This window comes from Chaetodon trifascialis, chromosome 7 (assembly GCF_039877785.1).
Source record: "Chaetodon trifascialis isolate fChaTrf1 chromosome 7, fChaTrf1.hap1, whole genome shotgun sequence".
NCBI classification, from domain to species: domain Eukaryota; kingdom Metazoa; phylum Chordata; class Actinopteri; order Chaetodontiformes; family Chaetodontidae; genus Chaetodon; species Chaetodon trifascialis.
Window position 1 is genome coordinate 25,399,328 of NC_092062.1, and position 14,570 is coordinate 25,413,897.

The 14,570-nt window shown below is 43.2% G+C and overlaps 3 protein-coding genes across 3 annotated transcripts; all 3 read right to left on the reverse strand.

Annotated features, from left to right (window-relative positions):
- Nucleotides 1-479: 479 nt before the first annotated feature.
- On the reverse strand, nt 480-4,366 carry zp3d.2 (zona pellucida glycoprotein 3d tandem duplicate 2). Its single transcript, XM_070966961.1, has 8 exons — nt 3,887-4,366; nt 3,187-3,302; nt 2,961-3,064; nt 2,620-2,794; nt 2,376-2,481; nt 2,167-2,255; nt 1,985-2,058; nt 480-892 (listed from the first exon to the last, which is right to left on the reverse strand). Exons 1-8 carry the CDS (start codon nt 4,364-4,366, stop codon nt 480-482), a joined length of 1,557 nt encoding a protein of 518 aa, XP_070823062.1.
- A 1,066-nt stretch (nt 4,367-5,432) lies between these two features.
- LOC139334334 (sperm acrosome membrane-associated protein 4-like) lies at nt 5,433-7,166 on the reverse strand. Its single transcript, XM_070967153.1, has 3 exons — nt 6,835-7,166; nt 6,100-6,219; nt 5,433-5,927 (listed from the first exon to the last, which is right to left on the reverse strand). The coding sequence occupies exons 1-3, from the start codon at nt 6,884-6,886 to the stop codon at nt 5,722-5,724; spliced, it is 378 nt and encodes a 125-aa protein (XP_070823254.1). The 5' UTR covers nt 6,887-7,166; the 3' UTR covers nt 5,433-5,721.
- A 1,347-nt stretch (nt 7,167-8,513) lies between these two features.
- tektl1 (tektin like 1) lies at nt 8,514-13,722 on the reverse strand. Its single transcript, XM_070967169.1, has 8 exons — nt 13,429-13,722; nt 12,405-12,689; nt 11,874-11,978; nt 11,181-11,331; nt 9,882-10,048; nt 9,671-9,766; nt 9,471-9,584; nt 8,514-8,871 (listed from the first exon to the last, which is right to left on the reverse strand). The coding sequence occupies exons 1-8, from the start codon at nt 13,720-13,722 to the stop codon at nt 8,644-8,646; spliced, it is 1,440 nt and encodes a 479-aa protein (XP_070823270.1). The 3' UTR covers nt 8,514-8,643.
- Nucleotides 13,723-14,570: the final 848 nt, after the last annotated feature.

A 14,570-nucleotide genomic window follows, 5' to 3' on the forward strand; every position in this document is an offset into this window, starting at 1 on the left:
TTTACAAGCTTGCGCTTTTTGTTAAAGGAAGGCTTTTCCATCAGTTAGATGAGAGGATTGGTACCACTTTCATATCTGTCGGTTCAATATTCAACCAGCAGCTGGTTAGCTTAGCATCGCAGAAAGACTGAAACCAGAAGGAAACAGTTAGCCTGACTGCATATAGAACAACAAAATCTGCTTAGCAGCACCTCTGTAGCTCATTCATTAACACATAGATTGTTTGTCTAATCCATATAAAACAGAGCCATTTATGATAAGATAACCGCTGCCGGCTGTAGATTAATATTAAAAGGACAGATATGACATTGGTATCATTGAGCCGTATGTCACAAAATATTCAACTCCTTTAACGAGATGATATTGTACTATAAGTGACAAAGGCAGTTAGTATCTACAACTTTCTCAGAATGTACAATAATAGAGTATTTGTACAAACATGTGTATACAGACCTCTGGATTATTAATTAACGTCAGTTTTATTTGTCAAAATCAAAGATTTCTTCAAATATTGTGCGAGGTTCTGTGAACTCTTCCTCCTCCTGCACAACAGCAGAGCCCTTCACCTGCTTCTCCTCACCTTCCCCCTCAACCCACGTCACTCCTCCGCCTCCAAACGGCCACTGCAACTCCATCACACTCTTCACCTTACCCACTGGAGTCACTGCTGTCTCCTCGGGCTGTAAAGCCGATCGAGTCCATGCTGTCACCTCTGTGGTAGTCTGCGGTTGTGCTGCTGCTGCTGCTGCTGCTGTTGTTGTTGTTGTTGTTGTTGTTGTTGTTGCTGCTGTTATTGTTGTTGTTGTGGTGGACATTGTCTTCCTCTTCGGGGCTGTGGTGGGTTTCGTTTTTGACTCTATTGTCCACGGCCTGCTGCTGATTATTTTGGTCACTGGAAAACATTGGATTTATGTTGAATATAATTTGTCACAAAATCGTGAGAGAGATCACAAGTAAAAAGAAACATGACTAATACGATACTTGAACTCAAAGGTGGAATTTTCCCCCAAAATATGTGAAAACAGGTTGCATTACATGTAGCAGAAAAACATGTTTAATGTCACAGTGAGTTTGTGTCATCACACAGTTAGATTTTAACTGTTATGGTACAGCGGTTTATCTTTTTTTTTTTTGTATTGTTAAAAAAACCACATGAAAAGAACAAAACCAACAATGTGTTAATCGATGCCTCAATGCTTTCCAACTTGTCTACACGGGTGACGACCCCTGGTGTCTTCTTGGGGTTTGAGCAGGTTCCAAGTTTCTCTTCTTACTGCAGGTGGGTGGTTAGCATGATGGTAAAGTGTTAGCCTATTTAAGTCCTGGCTGCAAACGAACCACTGCCTCTCTCTGCTCCCCTCCACAGGCACATGACACCCCCAGTTTGGCTACGCTCCCTTAGTTTCCCTTTAAGTTCTGATTCGCACTATATGACACCCTCACCCACATCCTTCACTCACGCACACCACACACCACTGACGTCCAGACTCCATGTTGTGATTGGAATCCTTATTTGGGTTCATTTGGTTTTAAGTAAATCTAATACACTTGTTAACTTGGTGCGTCTCCCTTTTGTTGTGGCCACTTGAATCAGGTCATAACACCGGGTCACAAATATATAGTTTGAGTTATTTAAACAAACAAAGAAATCTAACTAAATAAACAAAATTCCAATAATGTGTTATTGTAATCTGTACTGTATTTTGCTAAATGGTACTCCAGCAGGGGCAAATGCTGCATTTAGTGGGTATTTAGAGTAGCAGGTCAGTGTATCTCTGACAGTGTAGCTCAATTATGTGTTTTTAATAATACATGGACAGCAGTGGAGGTCTGTGGCACAGAGGAATGAGACGTATCAGGCTGTGACGACACAAAACGTTTGGTCTTTTCATGGGTTTTGTTGACAACATAGAATTTCTCCAGTGCTTCTGTTATTGGTACTAAGATGTGTTTCATTGTGGGAAATGAGGGAGCAAAGACTCACCTGTGGATGCAGCAGAGCTGCAGTTGGAGTCGCAGCAGGTGCACACCGAGTCTGATCCATACAGCTCAACCCATCTGAGAAAAACAGTGATCAAGACCTGATCCCTTTTGTGTCCAGAATGGTGCAGAACATTTGAAACTTTTTATTCCTCATTCTTTAATTCGTTCAAGAAAAAAACTAACCTTTTTGCTTTTGTGTCGTAGTTGCAGGACTTCGCTGTAGGTGTTGGGGTAGAACTGCCCACATAGAGGCTGCAGTGCATGTAGAGCTGCTGCAGGAGATCAGATCACAGGATTTACCATCAGCCTTTCAGAGAGATTGGCTAAGGCTGCAGAAATAAACAACTGATTACAATGCTTTTTGGGTAATAACTTAAATCATATCTGCTCACCTGGCCTGTCATTCCCTTGAACAGGAAAGCATCCACAGAGAATCTCACAGCATTGGTTTTGTGTGGGATGAATCTGGAGCGACTGTCCTTGCTTTCAACCATACACCTTCATCAGAGGGAGGTAAAGCCTGATCACAACACCTTCACATTTTTTGGACATATCTGTTTCTTTCCAGACAAAAACTGACAGTGTGACAACACACATCAAGATCTCCAGTTTGTTTGAGAGTGAGGGCTCAATTACCCAGAGTTTTTCACGACTGGAAACTGAGGCTTGGAGGTGTGGGACTTCTCTGGCGTCGCGTAACACGAGTGGATGTACAGTCTTTCGTCTTGGGACACGGACGGAGCCTCGGCCTCAAAGTACATGGGCTTCCCCAGCTCGTACTGATCTGACGGAGAAAGCCTTTCCCACTGAGCTGAAAGACGGAAGGAAGGAGGAAGCAGTCAGAGGAGAGCAGCAGCAGCTTCAAGTTCAAATCTATATTAGTATAACTTTTTCAGCGACGGTGATTAATCAGGTAAATAGGGTGATTTGAAATGAGATGAGGATTAGATCATAAGATACTTTTCTGCATGTTTTACCATTTCGTGGTGTCAGAATGAATTTCGCTCTGTTCTTCATTGGTTTGAAGATCTTGCGCATCCGCATCTTTGGTGTGTAGCCAATTTTGTAGGAGTATTGGTACCTAAGGAACAAATACATTACCCAGATTTAAAAAAAAAAAAACACAGTGTTAATATGGGATTTCTATGTGATGAAGATCTTAGTGAAGAATGCTCTCTGGTCTGGACCCAATGCCAGTCTTACCTGTTGTAATAGCAAGCAACAGGTAGGGTGAAGGGCACGGCACGCCTGATTGGTCCTTGGACCCTTGGTGGGTCATACTGCAGTATGTTTGAATAAGCCACCTGGTTATTTCTTATCTGCAAAAAAAAAAAAAAAAATTAGCTAAATGATAAATCTTCCTTTAACAAGAGCCCCGGTAATAAGTACTTCCTGGCGCTGAGCTAAATGCTAACATCAGCATGCTAACAGACTCACAATGACAGTGCTGTTTAGTGTGTTAGCATGCTAACATTTACTAATTAGCAAAGTACAGCTGAGACTGATGTCATTAGATTTGGAGACATCTGGTCACATAAATTGAGGCATTGGACGAATTTTGACTATATGATGGCACTAGATAAAACATTATTTTATCATCCTCGTGGGGAAATAAATGTGTACCTCCAGTAGTTAGGACTGCAAGTAACGACTCATTAAGGATGACTGACTCAATGATGGACTGTCATTTTTGCAGCTGTAATTGAGACATTTCACTCAAAATCATAAAAGTTTAGCCTCCACGTGGCGCTAGAGGAATTGTCAGAATCGCCAAAATCAGTAGGATTTCTCCTCGGGGAACCTTGAATGTCTGGACCACATTTACACAAAAACAAGACCCGTTGAGCTAAACCACCAGCATTGCTAAAAACCGTTAGCATGCTAGCTAATTGTTGAAGCTCACCGTGCGTTTGGTTCCACACATGCTGAGGTCATATTCAAAATAAATGTACTCTGGCGTGGATTTACTGGCTTGGCATGTCCCCAGTTTGATCTGAGATTGCGGTTCACCGGAGGCCAGGATGTCCCTCCGCACCTGTACCAGCATTTTTTTCAACTTGCACGAAGTCTTTACGGAAACACCCGAAACGCTGGGCGGACTGGTGGTCGGCCGAAACGGGAGGAGGATATCCCGGACGGGCTCGGGTAGAGGCTCTTGTCCGGTGCCTCTGGCTGGAGAGAAATGCTCTTTCTCCACCAGCGGCAGCCTGGAGTCCACAAACACGGGGAGGTGCAGGTACGGCGGCGGCAGAGTGGGCGTCTCTCTCCGGGAAACTTTTCTCATCACTTCGGTTGTTTGATTTAGAGCCGCAGACGTCGGAAGCGCTCCTCCATCAGTGGAGGACAACAGCGGCCACATGAGAAACAAGGAAAAATAAACCATGTCCGAAACTCTCTGTCAAAAATAACAGGTTTAGTTTGTATTTGAAGGTTTAGACTTACAAATTTAACCTTAACGAAAGAACAATACGTTATCACAGTCGATGTTCTCCTCATTTAGAGCCAAATCAGTAGCACCTGGTAGTGAAAGGAAGCAGAAAGAAACAAAATGGCGCCACCCAGTGGTTGTTTGGTGAATAACAGCCTGATGGCCGTTATGAGCGGTCGTTTTCTCTACGGAACATAAATTAAAGTTATTGGTAATACATGTGCTTTTCTTGCAACGACAAATCAAAATAACTGCTGTGAAAAGGATCTAAAGAGCATTAAGTTGCATAAATTAATGTTTTTTGAACGGTCTGTTCTGGTACAACAACTTCCGCACAAAAAAATATACTGCACATATTTATTTATTTATTTATTTATTTATTTATTGTGGTTTATTTATTGTGGTTTATTGCTTTATTTGAAAAAAAAATCTTGATAGGCTACATTACAGTTAGATAGAAACAAAATAAATAAAAGCATTAGTTCCACGCAGTATTTCTTATGAGATTCTGTCAACACATAAATAAAATTACTAATAAACAGCACAGTGATGTTACAGCATTTTCAGGCAAGTGTGCAATATGATAAGACTCTGTGGTCTGGACTTTTACATGACATTCATTTGAGTTGTGCTCAGATTTTACGTGGCTCACATGAGTTTGAGGACACAGGACATGTGTACATGTGTCATCCACCTAAGAACCTGTTTGTTTTTCCTGTTAAGGCGTAATTAAAGCACTGCGTGTTACATGCAGGTCAGGTTTGGAGGTCCTCTCTCCAAGCATTCTCTGCCATGGGGAGGGTCTCAGCGATCCATTATCCACCACATAGTCTGACGTGATAGTATTTCAGCTTTACTCACGTGTATGCAGCTCAGCTAGAATTGGATTTCATTCGTTAAAACCACTGAAAACCTACACGACTGTAATTATGTTTCTTTATACTGAATTCTTTTGTCCTCTCTGTATGTGTAAATACAACGCAATGTGTACACATAACTATGGGAGTTGTTTGAAGACAAACCTGACTGATAAATGGATAGAGGTAGTTCATTTTTATCAAAGTTTGGATGAAGTTGCCAAATCATAGGAACATAAACACTCATCCCCTCCAAAAGCAAGCTCTGCAAGTTAGCAATAATCAGAGAAAAATCTTATTTTTCCATCTCACACTCGAGGTAAAACAAAGCACAGATTAGTGCAGAGTTACTAAAAAGAAGTTGAGTTCTATGTCAGTCCATTAGAGGGCAAAAAGGCAACTTCACTTCAAGTGCGTCAAACAAATTATCTTCCACATTGCTTTAATATTTCTCTACCAAACGGAGTATGAAATAAGCAGCGTGAGTAATGTGCCAGTCCAGCAGGGGGGAGCAGCTGTTGCGGCTCCGTTGCACAGGTGTGTGATGCAGCATTCATTGGTGAAGGTGAAGTTGATTCCCATGGTGTATTTCTCGCCCGTGATGCCACACAGGGAGGGAAGGATGCAGCTCTTCTCATACAACACGACACGGAAGTCTCCTGAAAACCACGAGTTCAGGAGAAACATCAGTGTGGGAGAGGCTCGCAAAGACACACACACAAAATAAACCACACCGACTCGTCGCTAACTGTGCTGGGAGCCGCCTTTCTCACTTCTTTTTCTCAGTTTTGCTTCATTTAAATTTTGCTGCCTGACTTGTGGTGCCCTCACCTTTCCGGCCCACAGCCCTGCTGGACAGACAGACCTGCCCGGGCGGACACTTCATGGGGAATCTGATACAGTCCAGAGGTGAGATGGTGGGGAACACACAGGTGTAACAGAAGAGGGGGGCTGAGGGACACACGTGTTGGTTAATTGTGTTGCATGATTTAGATCCCAAACATGATGAAAATGACAAAAACCATCCATTGCTCTGAATCTAAACATAATGACAATGTTAATATTTTCTACTTGATGAGCTCAAAAAAATATGATATCATTAGTATTATCGGTAATTGCAATTGGATGCTTGTTTTCATGGAAGTAAATCAGCTAAAAAATAACAGAAAGCTTGAGGTGTATTAACTAAAGCTGAAACAATCAGTTGATTAAATGGAAAATGTTTTCATAATTTAATGTTTAAGTAATATTTCAAGCTAAATGCCAAACATTCACTGGTTCCAGCGTGTCAGATGAGAGGATTTGCTGATTTTCGTTGTCTTATATTATAGTAAATTGCATATATTTGGGTTTTTTGACTATTAGTTCGACAAATCAGGACAATTTTCCACTCAGTTGTTCAAATTTCACTACTTTCTAATATTTTATGACCCAAACAGTTCCTCAAGAAGCTAATTAACAAATTAATCAGTGCTAAAAATAGCCGTTAGTTGCAGCCCTGCTATTAGCTATTGCTGCAAAAGCAGTTTACACTGACAGTACTTCTACTGGTTGTTGTTCGCTCACCCACAGCTGGAAGCAAACAAAGGAGAAGAAGGAGGCAAACCGGCTTCGACATTACTAGAAAATCTTCTTGCAGCTCGATTCTTCAGCTCTGAGCGTCGTCTCCTTGTTGTTCTCTTCTGGAACAAACCGGCTGTCTTCACCTTGAGCACAAGAAGTTTCCAGTCAGCTTTATCTGAGAGCCCTCGTCTTCCTCGGCCAGTCCTGCTGCAGAGATCTGAAGGCGAATATCTTGTGGTTTCTTGATATTCTGTTAAATAACTGCAGGAATCTCCACAGCCCGATGCTTATGATTCAATTAGGCTGTTAGCTTCCCGTGACAGCCGTGATTTTACAGCACTGCCCGGGCTCGCTGTCCTGCACAGAAAGGCCCCATTCAGACTGAAGAGCATCAATAAGGGCTTTGTCTAGTTTAGGTTAGGATCTATATAAAATCTTTCATGTCCACTTTTTTTATACAGAATGACAAGAGGTGGCGTGTACTAAGGTGAAACAGGGCAGGTTTATTAAATCTTGTCTTCTCTCCTACTGAAAGACGTTGGGTTTGGTGGGAGGGCGGTCAAGTGACCTGCAGCCCCATGACTGGAAAGCTCAAGTCTGAGGAAGGAAAGTGTTTAAACTTTATGGAAAAGCTGTAAAATTCACAGGTCTTTAAAGCTGTTTTGGTTCAGAGGAAAAAGGCAGATTATATCTCTAAAGAAAGTGTGCTGCCTTTTGGTTTAATAAGTGAATAAGTGGTTTTCAGTGAGAAATCTGATCGTCTCGATAGATAAGATAATCATATTAGGCACTACACCATCTCTATCCACCATCTTTTTTTCTGGGTTCATGTGTCAGTTAGATAGAAGGTCATTGTTCCAAGTGTGGTCATGTTTTATTGCAGTAAAGATAACTGAATTAGACCATACTGAAATGGTTATAGCAAATAAATCTTGGCATTTCTTTTAACACCGAAATACCAGCCGGTTTGACGCATGACGGAAATTAAGAATTTGCCAGTTGCATATAAATACAGGCCATTAACCTGAGACAAATCCTCAGGATTCTGCTGTGCTTTCTGTGGGACCAAAAAGGGTAAATCATGCACATTGTTTTTACTTTTATTAAATTTCAACGTTTAAAATGTTTTTGCACAAAGAGAAAAAAAAAAACAACGTGTACAGCTCAGTGCAGAAACACATGTGGCCAAAAGTATTTGGACACCTGAATGTTACACTCATACGAGGCGGTTGAAGATTTAATTCTACATCTACAGGTATTAATCTTCGCCTGCAACAGCCCCCGCTCTCTGGGACAGTGCTCAGGATTTTAGAACCTGGCTGCAGGGGGTTTTCTCCCATTCAGCCACAAGAGCAACACTGAGGTCCAGCACTGCTGTTGGGGGACAAGGCCAGGATGGCAGTCTCCACTGAAGTTCATGCCAAAGGGTTGAGGTCAGGGCTCTGTGCCCAGTCAAGTTCTTTCACATCAAACTGGGAAAGTCATGTTGTGTATGGGAATAATTAAGACAGGAAGGAGCTTTCCTTAAACTGTTGTCACAAACCTACAAGCACAGTATTTCCTTAAATAGCTGTGGTGTAACATTAAAATCCTCTTTAACTGGAACATAAGGTCCAAGCCAAAACCATGAAAAACAGCCTTTAGTACACAAGAGTACGTGAACAGGGGTGTCCATATAGTTTTGGCCACATAGTGTAGCTTTCATCAAATTGTGTGAATTTTGAACCAGTAGGTTTCACACATGACTGCTCCCATTTTCTCACAACACACGTTACACCCTCAGCTCTCTCAGTGTGCATCCTCGCTGCAGCTCTACTGAGCACAAGACAAGGGGAGTTGGCTTCTGCACGCCCCCTGCTGGAGGAAAGAGGGCACAGCTCGCCTGTCGACCTGCTGGCGCCTCATGCGGATCACGGCTGTGTCCGCCTGAGCTGCAGCTCTCTTGCCGTGCTGGTCGTCCAGCAGCTGCAGGCAGACGCGCTGCAGCCTCACCAGCTCACCTTCAGAGGACAGCAGACATCGCTTCAGCACTGCACTGCCCTGAGAGACACACAGGAAACGGTTTCGGTTTGTTCTTTTTGTTTGAGCCAGGCGACAAAAGGGGAGGTTTGTGTTAAACCACTGAATGCTTTTTTTAATCTATGGTGTGAACATCTGCCAGCATATCTGATTATGAGGAAATCCTGGCATGCGCTGTGTTCTCCTACGACCATTTATCTGAAATCTAACTAAGCTTAAAGATACAGTGGAAGGGTGAGCCTCTACTCCACAGCTTGTATGTTTGCTGTCATTCCCTGTATTCAAATCATGGCATCTTTTTGTGTCTCCTCTTCATCTGCAGCCCCTCACACTTCTTATAATGTGTTGAGGCCATATAAGAGACAAGTCCCAGCGTTGTTTGGTTTATTCATGCAGATTGTGCTCTATAGAGGTGCGAGCGTGGGCTAACTTAACATTTCCTTCCTCCTCAGAAAGGTATGTGAAGCACTCACTTGGCGCATGTGATTTCTGTCTTGTAAAGCCAAAGCTTCCTGTATGAAAGGAACTATGTAAATAAAGTTTATTATCGTTATTACCATCATTATTTCTGGGTGTATTTGAACATGTGTGTGAACAGACGTTCGGGAAGCAGTAACCACCTGTATGAGATGAGCAGCCTCAGGTAACTGTGTCCCTGGGTGTCTCTGATAAACCTGCACCAGAGGCCTGTTGAGTTTCTCTCTGGACAGGATGTCACCGCTGTACTCCGGACCCTGTGCACAGAAAAACACGGGGGAAAACTTGTGCAAACTGTCACTGAATGCTTAACTCACCGATCCTGTTGCACAAACGCACTAACCTGCACTCTGTCGTGGCTGTGACGAATACAGTTAATTTCCCGCTGCTTGCGAAACATGGCCTGCCTGGTGGCTGCAGACATCAGGGTCAGGTTTTGCTGCCAAAGCGAGAATGAAATGTAGACGGTGTTTTATTACTCTGATCTGAAAATGATGTCAGAGCATTTCTGTGTTGCATGCAAAGATGTTAAACGTGTGTGCGTTTGTGTCTACCTGCAGACTGATTGTCTCTGCCACTTTCTTGACCAGGCCGTCATTGACGGAGCGGTGAACAGCTTTCTGCCTGGCGATGGCGCCGGTTAGCATCTGCCTGATGTTTTCCCTCAGCAGCTGCGACTGGTTGACTGTCAGAGAGGACGACTCTAAAACCTGTTTAGACTCTGCAAGAAGACAAATTTACAGTGATGGAAAAAAGGATTGGGGTCACGTGAACAAGCTAGGGTGGACTGACTGGTTCCTGCTACCGTTTACGACTGTTTTCCCACACAGCGGCTCATTTTAAACTGGGAAGGTCAGCGCTGCCAGATCAGACCTTTTTGTGAGTATCAGCAGGTGCATTGTTCATGTTACTGTTTTCATTTGGAGTGAGTCTCAGTCTAGTTTTCATTGCACTAATCTATTTTTTTTTTTTATAATATGCTGGGTATTTGTCAGGGGTAAGATTTAAGAAAGTCAGAATAGGTACTGCAATACAAACAACCCTTTGAGAAGGTTATGTACACAGTTATCTAGAAGAAGAAGAAACGTACTTTTTATTATCACATCACACAGACAGTAAGTTGCACACTACACACTATGCTTCTCGTGAAATTATTTTCTCCGCATTTATCCCATCTCCATTTATCCCATTTATCTTCTTGCATGTTTTTAGTGGGGGTTATTAAGGAGGAAACCCCGGGTGAACACAGGGAGAACGTGCAAACTCCACACAGAAAGGCCGTCTTTTTCCTCAAGCAGCAGGCACTGAAGGCATGGTTCGAACCAGGGACCTTCTAGCTGTGAGGCGACAGTGTTACCACTTGTCCCACCGTGCCACCCGTGCTACCCATCCAGAGATCCCACTCTGAATAAACATATGCATGAAAGCCTCCTGATGCTTGTTATGTTGACTCATTTGACCAAAGATTAAAACTTAAACTGTTTCCTGTATATTTTGTTTTAATTAGCTCTGTAAGCTCACGCTATCATTTTAGTCTAGTTTTCACTTTTAGTTCAGCTAACTAAAATGCTTTTCCACACCTAGTTTTAGTTTTTAGTTTAGTTTTAGTCAACTTTAATAACCCTGGTATGTATAGATATGTATGTATCTGGTATGTATCTATAGATGCTGTGATAATAATGCACACTCTGTACTGGACACACTCCTGTAGATCAGACAGTTCACATCTTCTGCCTAATATCTACATTGGTTGTGTGTAAAATGATCTCCTTCCTATGTTTTATGTAATATTTCTCCTTCCTCCTGCTGTTCCTGCTGCAGCAGGATGTTGCAGGGTTTCACTTTGCGTGCACCTGGTGTAAAGGGGCTGACGGGGTCTGTTTTGGTGAAGGTCCGAGTGGCGCCGCGGTGCCCTCCAGCTGAGCCGCTGCGAGGCAGCAGCTCCAGGACAAGAGCCCTCTCACTGGCACAGTCCAGCAGCTGTTTGCTGCTCTGACCCAGGGCCTGGAAGACACAGAGGGGAAAGGCTGAAACTAGCAATCATTCCCACTAATGAATTATTTCCTCGACCGATTAATCAAATGTTTAGTCTAGAACATATTAGGAAAAGTGAAAAATGGCCACCTATGTGCTATTTAACAAATTAGAAGGAAGTGAATGCTAACAAGCTAAATGAGATGATAAACATGGTGACCTCAAAGCTAAGCTGTGCTGAAGTACAGCCTCACAGAGCAGCTGCATGACTGGAGACTCCACCTGGTTACTGGGTGCTTATGATCCTCAGCCTTTATTTTATATATTAACACCTCATTGCATCCATGCCAAAAAAAACAACAGATATAAGGTGGTGATAAGAGAAAAGAGTGGAGGTTATTGGAGCACTGAAGCTTTGGCGGTGTTGTTTTTCTTCCATCACTCATGCCAGTAAATCACGTGGAAGGGCAAGTGGAAAAGAGAGAGAAAGAAACAGAGAGTGGGGGGAGGGAGGAGGCTTTGAAGGAAAACGAGTCAACCGATGAAGACAGAACGGCAGCGCTGTAAATCACCTGTAGCTGCGTCAGTGTGTTTCTCAGTGCTCCCTCCAGATCCTGTTTCAACTGGGCCAGCTCTCTCCTCTCACACAACAGCAAGTAATCAGCACCATCTCTCTCCTGCAGCGGAGCAGACCTGTCAGTGAACGCATCTCCTCTCCTCGACAATTGGAGCTCACAGCACAGAACTCAATGAATTAATCCATAGTCTGTTGTATCATTTACATCACATCTGGTGGTGGAGGACACATCTAGCAGTCATTATCAAAAGCATGCAGAAATAACTTCAGATTAGCAGTGCTTTGTCTGGATATCTATGAAATCTCTGTGCAGACAATAAACTACAAATTGGCTGAATCATCTGTTTCTTTTGTCCTTAGGTAGACACAAAAAAGTTCAAATCTAGAAGCAGGTGAGAGCAAATTTAGGACAAGTTCAAATGTCGGACAGTCTGAGCCTCGACCACTGCTGATCCCTGGAGGAGAAATTCTCTTTTTGGTGAAATGGTTGGTTAAATGCCATAGCAGCCAAGTTGTGTAAACTTGCCGTCTCAGCAGTGGATGGTCTCTTGGTCCTCCCCTCCGAGCTCCTCCTGTTGACAGTCAGATCGGCCCGGAGGCTCCGCAGCATCCTCTCCAGGTGACCCCTCTCCCTCTCCAGCTTGACGCCCTCCTGGGTCACCCTGCCGGCCTGCCTGCGCAGCTGCCCCTCCACCTCCCGCACCCTCCGCATGTACTCACAGGCCACAGCGACGCTGGCCCCAGCGCACTGCTCGCGCAGGCTGGTAGGTGGGAACGGGGTCACGGGCGTCCTCTGGGAGCCACTGGGAAACTTCAGAGGAAAGTTAGACTGCAATTTTCAAAATGTCTGAATGAATGCTGGAAAGTTACCAAACAAATATACCAAAATGCTGTGCTTAAGTATAATTTTGAGGTGCTTGTACTTCACTTGAGTATTTCTGTTATATGCCACTTTATACTTCTACTCCATGACGTTTCAGAGGGAAATGCTGCATTTTTTTTTTTTTTTTGGTACACTGCATTTATTTAGCAGCTTTAGATAATAGTTATTTGACAGATAAAGATTTTATTTAAAAAACATATCATCAACCTGTAAAACATGATTATTTAGCCTAAGACTAAAGTGCCCAGCAGTATATGAAGTAGTTAAAATTAGCCACCTCTAACAGACACGACAGTAAAATGATGCTTGTATGTTAATGCTTCTGCAACAATAATCCAATAATGTAACACACTTTATGCAATACTTTAAAACTGGGAATCGAGCCATTCTGTGCTATGAATACTTTTATTTTGGATACTTTAAGCACATTTTGCTGATAACACTTACATACTTTTCCTTAAGTCGAATTTTTAGTTGTAAGAGTAAATTTGTATACTGTTGTTATTTGAAAGCATCTCAACTCATCCCACAGTCTCAACAACTTAGATTTTAATTTCTCATAAAACTTTTTTTTTTTTTTCTCAGTATGATTGCATACTTAATCACGCAGATCACATTTTATTGCTCCATCACTTATCAGATCTTTAAGCCTTAACTTCGCTCTCACCATTGTTGCTGTCGTTTGGGGCCTGGAGATCTTATTTTTGCAGATGGAGTCACGACTCTCTCCGCATTCCTCCTCTGTAATCTTATCTTCGGTTGTTTCCGCTGTGCCGCCCGTGCGCTGTGGGATGAGACCGGCGGCGGCGCTGCTGCTCCGTGGCCGGCTGCAAGTCCCGGACCGCCCAGCTCGAGTCTGCCGAACCAGGCGCTCCGCCCGCCGGATGGAGCGGAGCGTCCCATCGCGCCAGGACTGCGGTCCGATGGTGACAGAGCCGAGGGGCACCGACTGGACCTGCATTCCTTCACGTGCGCTTTGCTCCAAATGAAACGTTAAATATCAGCTGTTCCGTCTCTGAGCAGGCTGTGATAAACCCCCCTACTCAGTCTTTTACTGTACCACTGTGAGGCATTCAGGGTACAAACTTTGTGTGAGGTGTTGAGGTATCAGCTCCATAGCAACAGTTCCTGAAGCAACAAGAAACTTAAAGCTCGCGGGGGCCGTGAGAAGACAGGGGGCACTGTCATTCAACACTGGCTTTACTTAACACTATTGCTATTTCAGGTTTCAGACCCGCTTGTTTCCGGAAGTATGATTCCCATTCATTTTGCCCAAAGACAACGTAAGGTGGCTCAGCGTTGGGAGGATCGACGGAAACTCTCCCGGATGAATAATCAATACAAAAGATTAATAACTGCCATAGAAAATATATGGTTCTTTGACAGAATCAAAAGTACAACCCGATGCATACTTATCACGTCGCAGGACAGTGAACTACTACTCCCAGGGTACATTTCGGCGGGATGTATCCAATCACAGAGCAGAGTTCTGTCACGTGAACCCCTAACGGCTGGTTAACGCAGTGTTCAAAAAACTGGCAAAGTCCTTCTTAAATCAATTTAATTTAGACAGTGTGCTTAATTTTGTATGAATATCGCCGTGTTTTGTTCTCTCGTTCAACGACGAGACGTTTTGAAATCAATAATTCTATTCGCGCCTGTGTTTTACATAGAAACGGCTGCAGAGGCTATTGGGTAATGTAGTATTTAGACCCGTCCGCCATACTACTGACAAAACAGGATTTCTCAGAAAATAAGTTGATATAACTAGAAATGGTGATCATAATCTAAATGAACAAGATCTTTGTA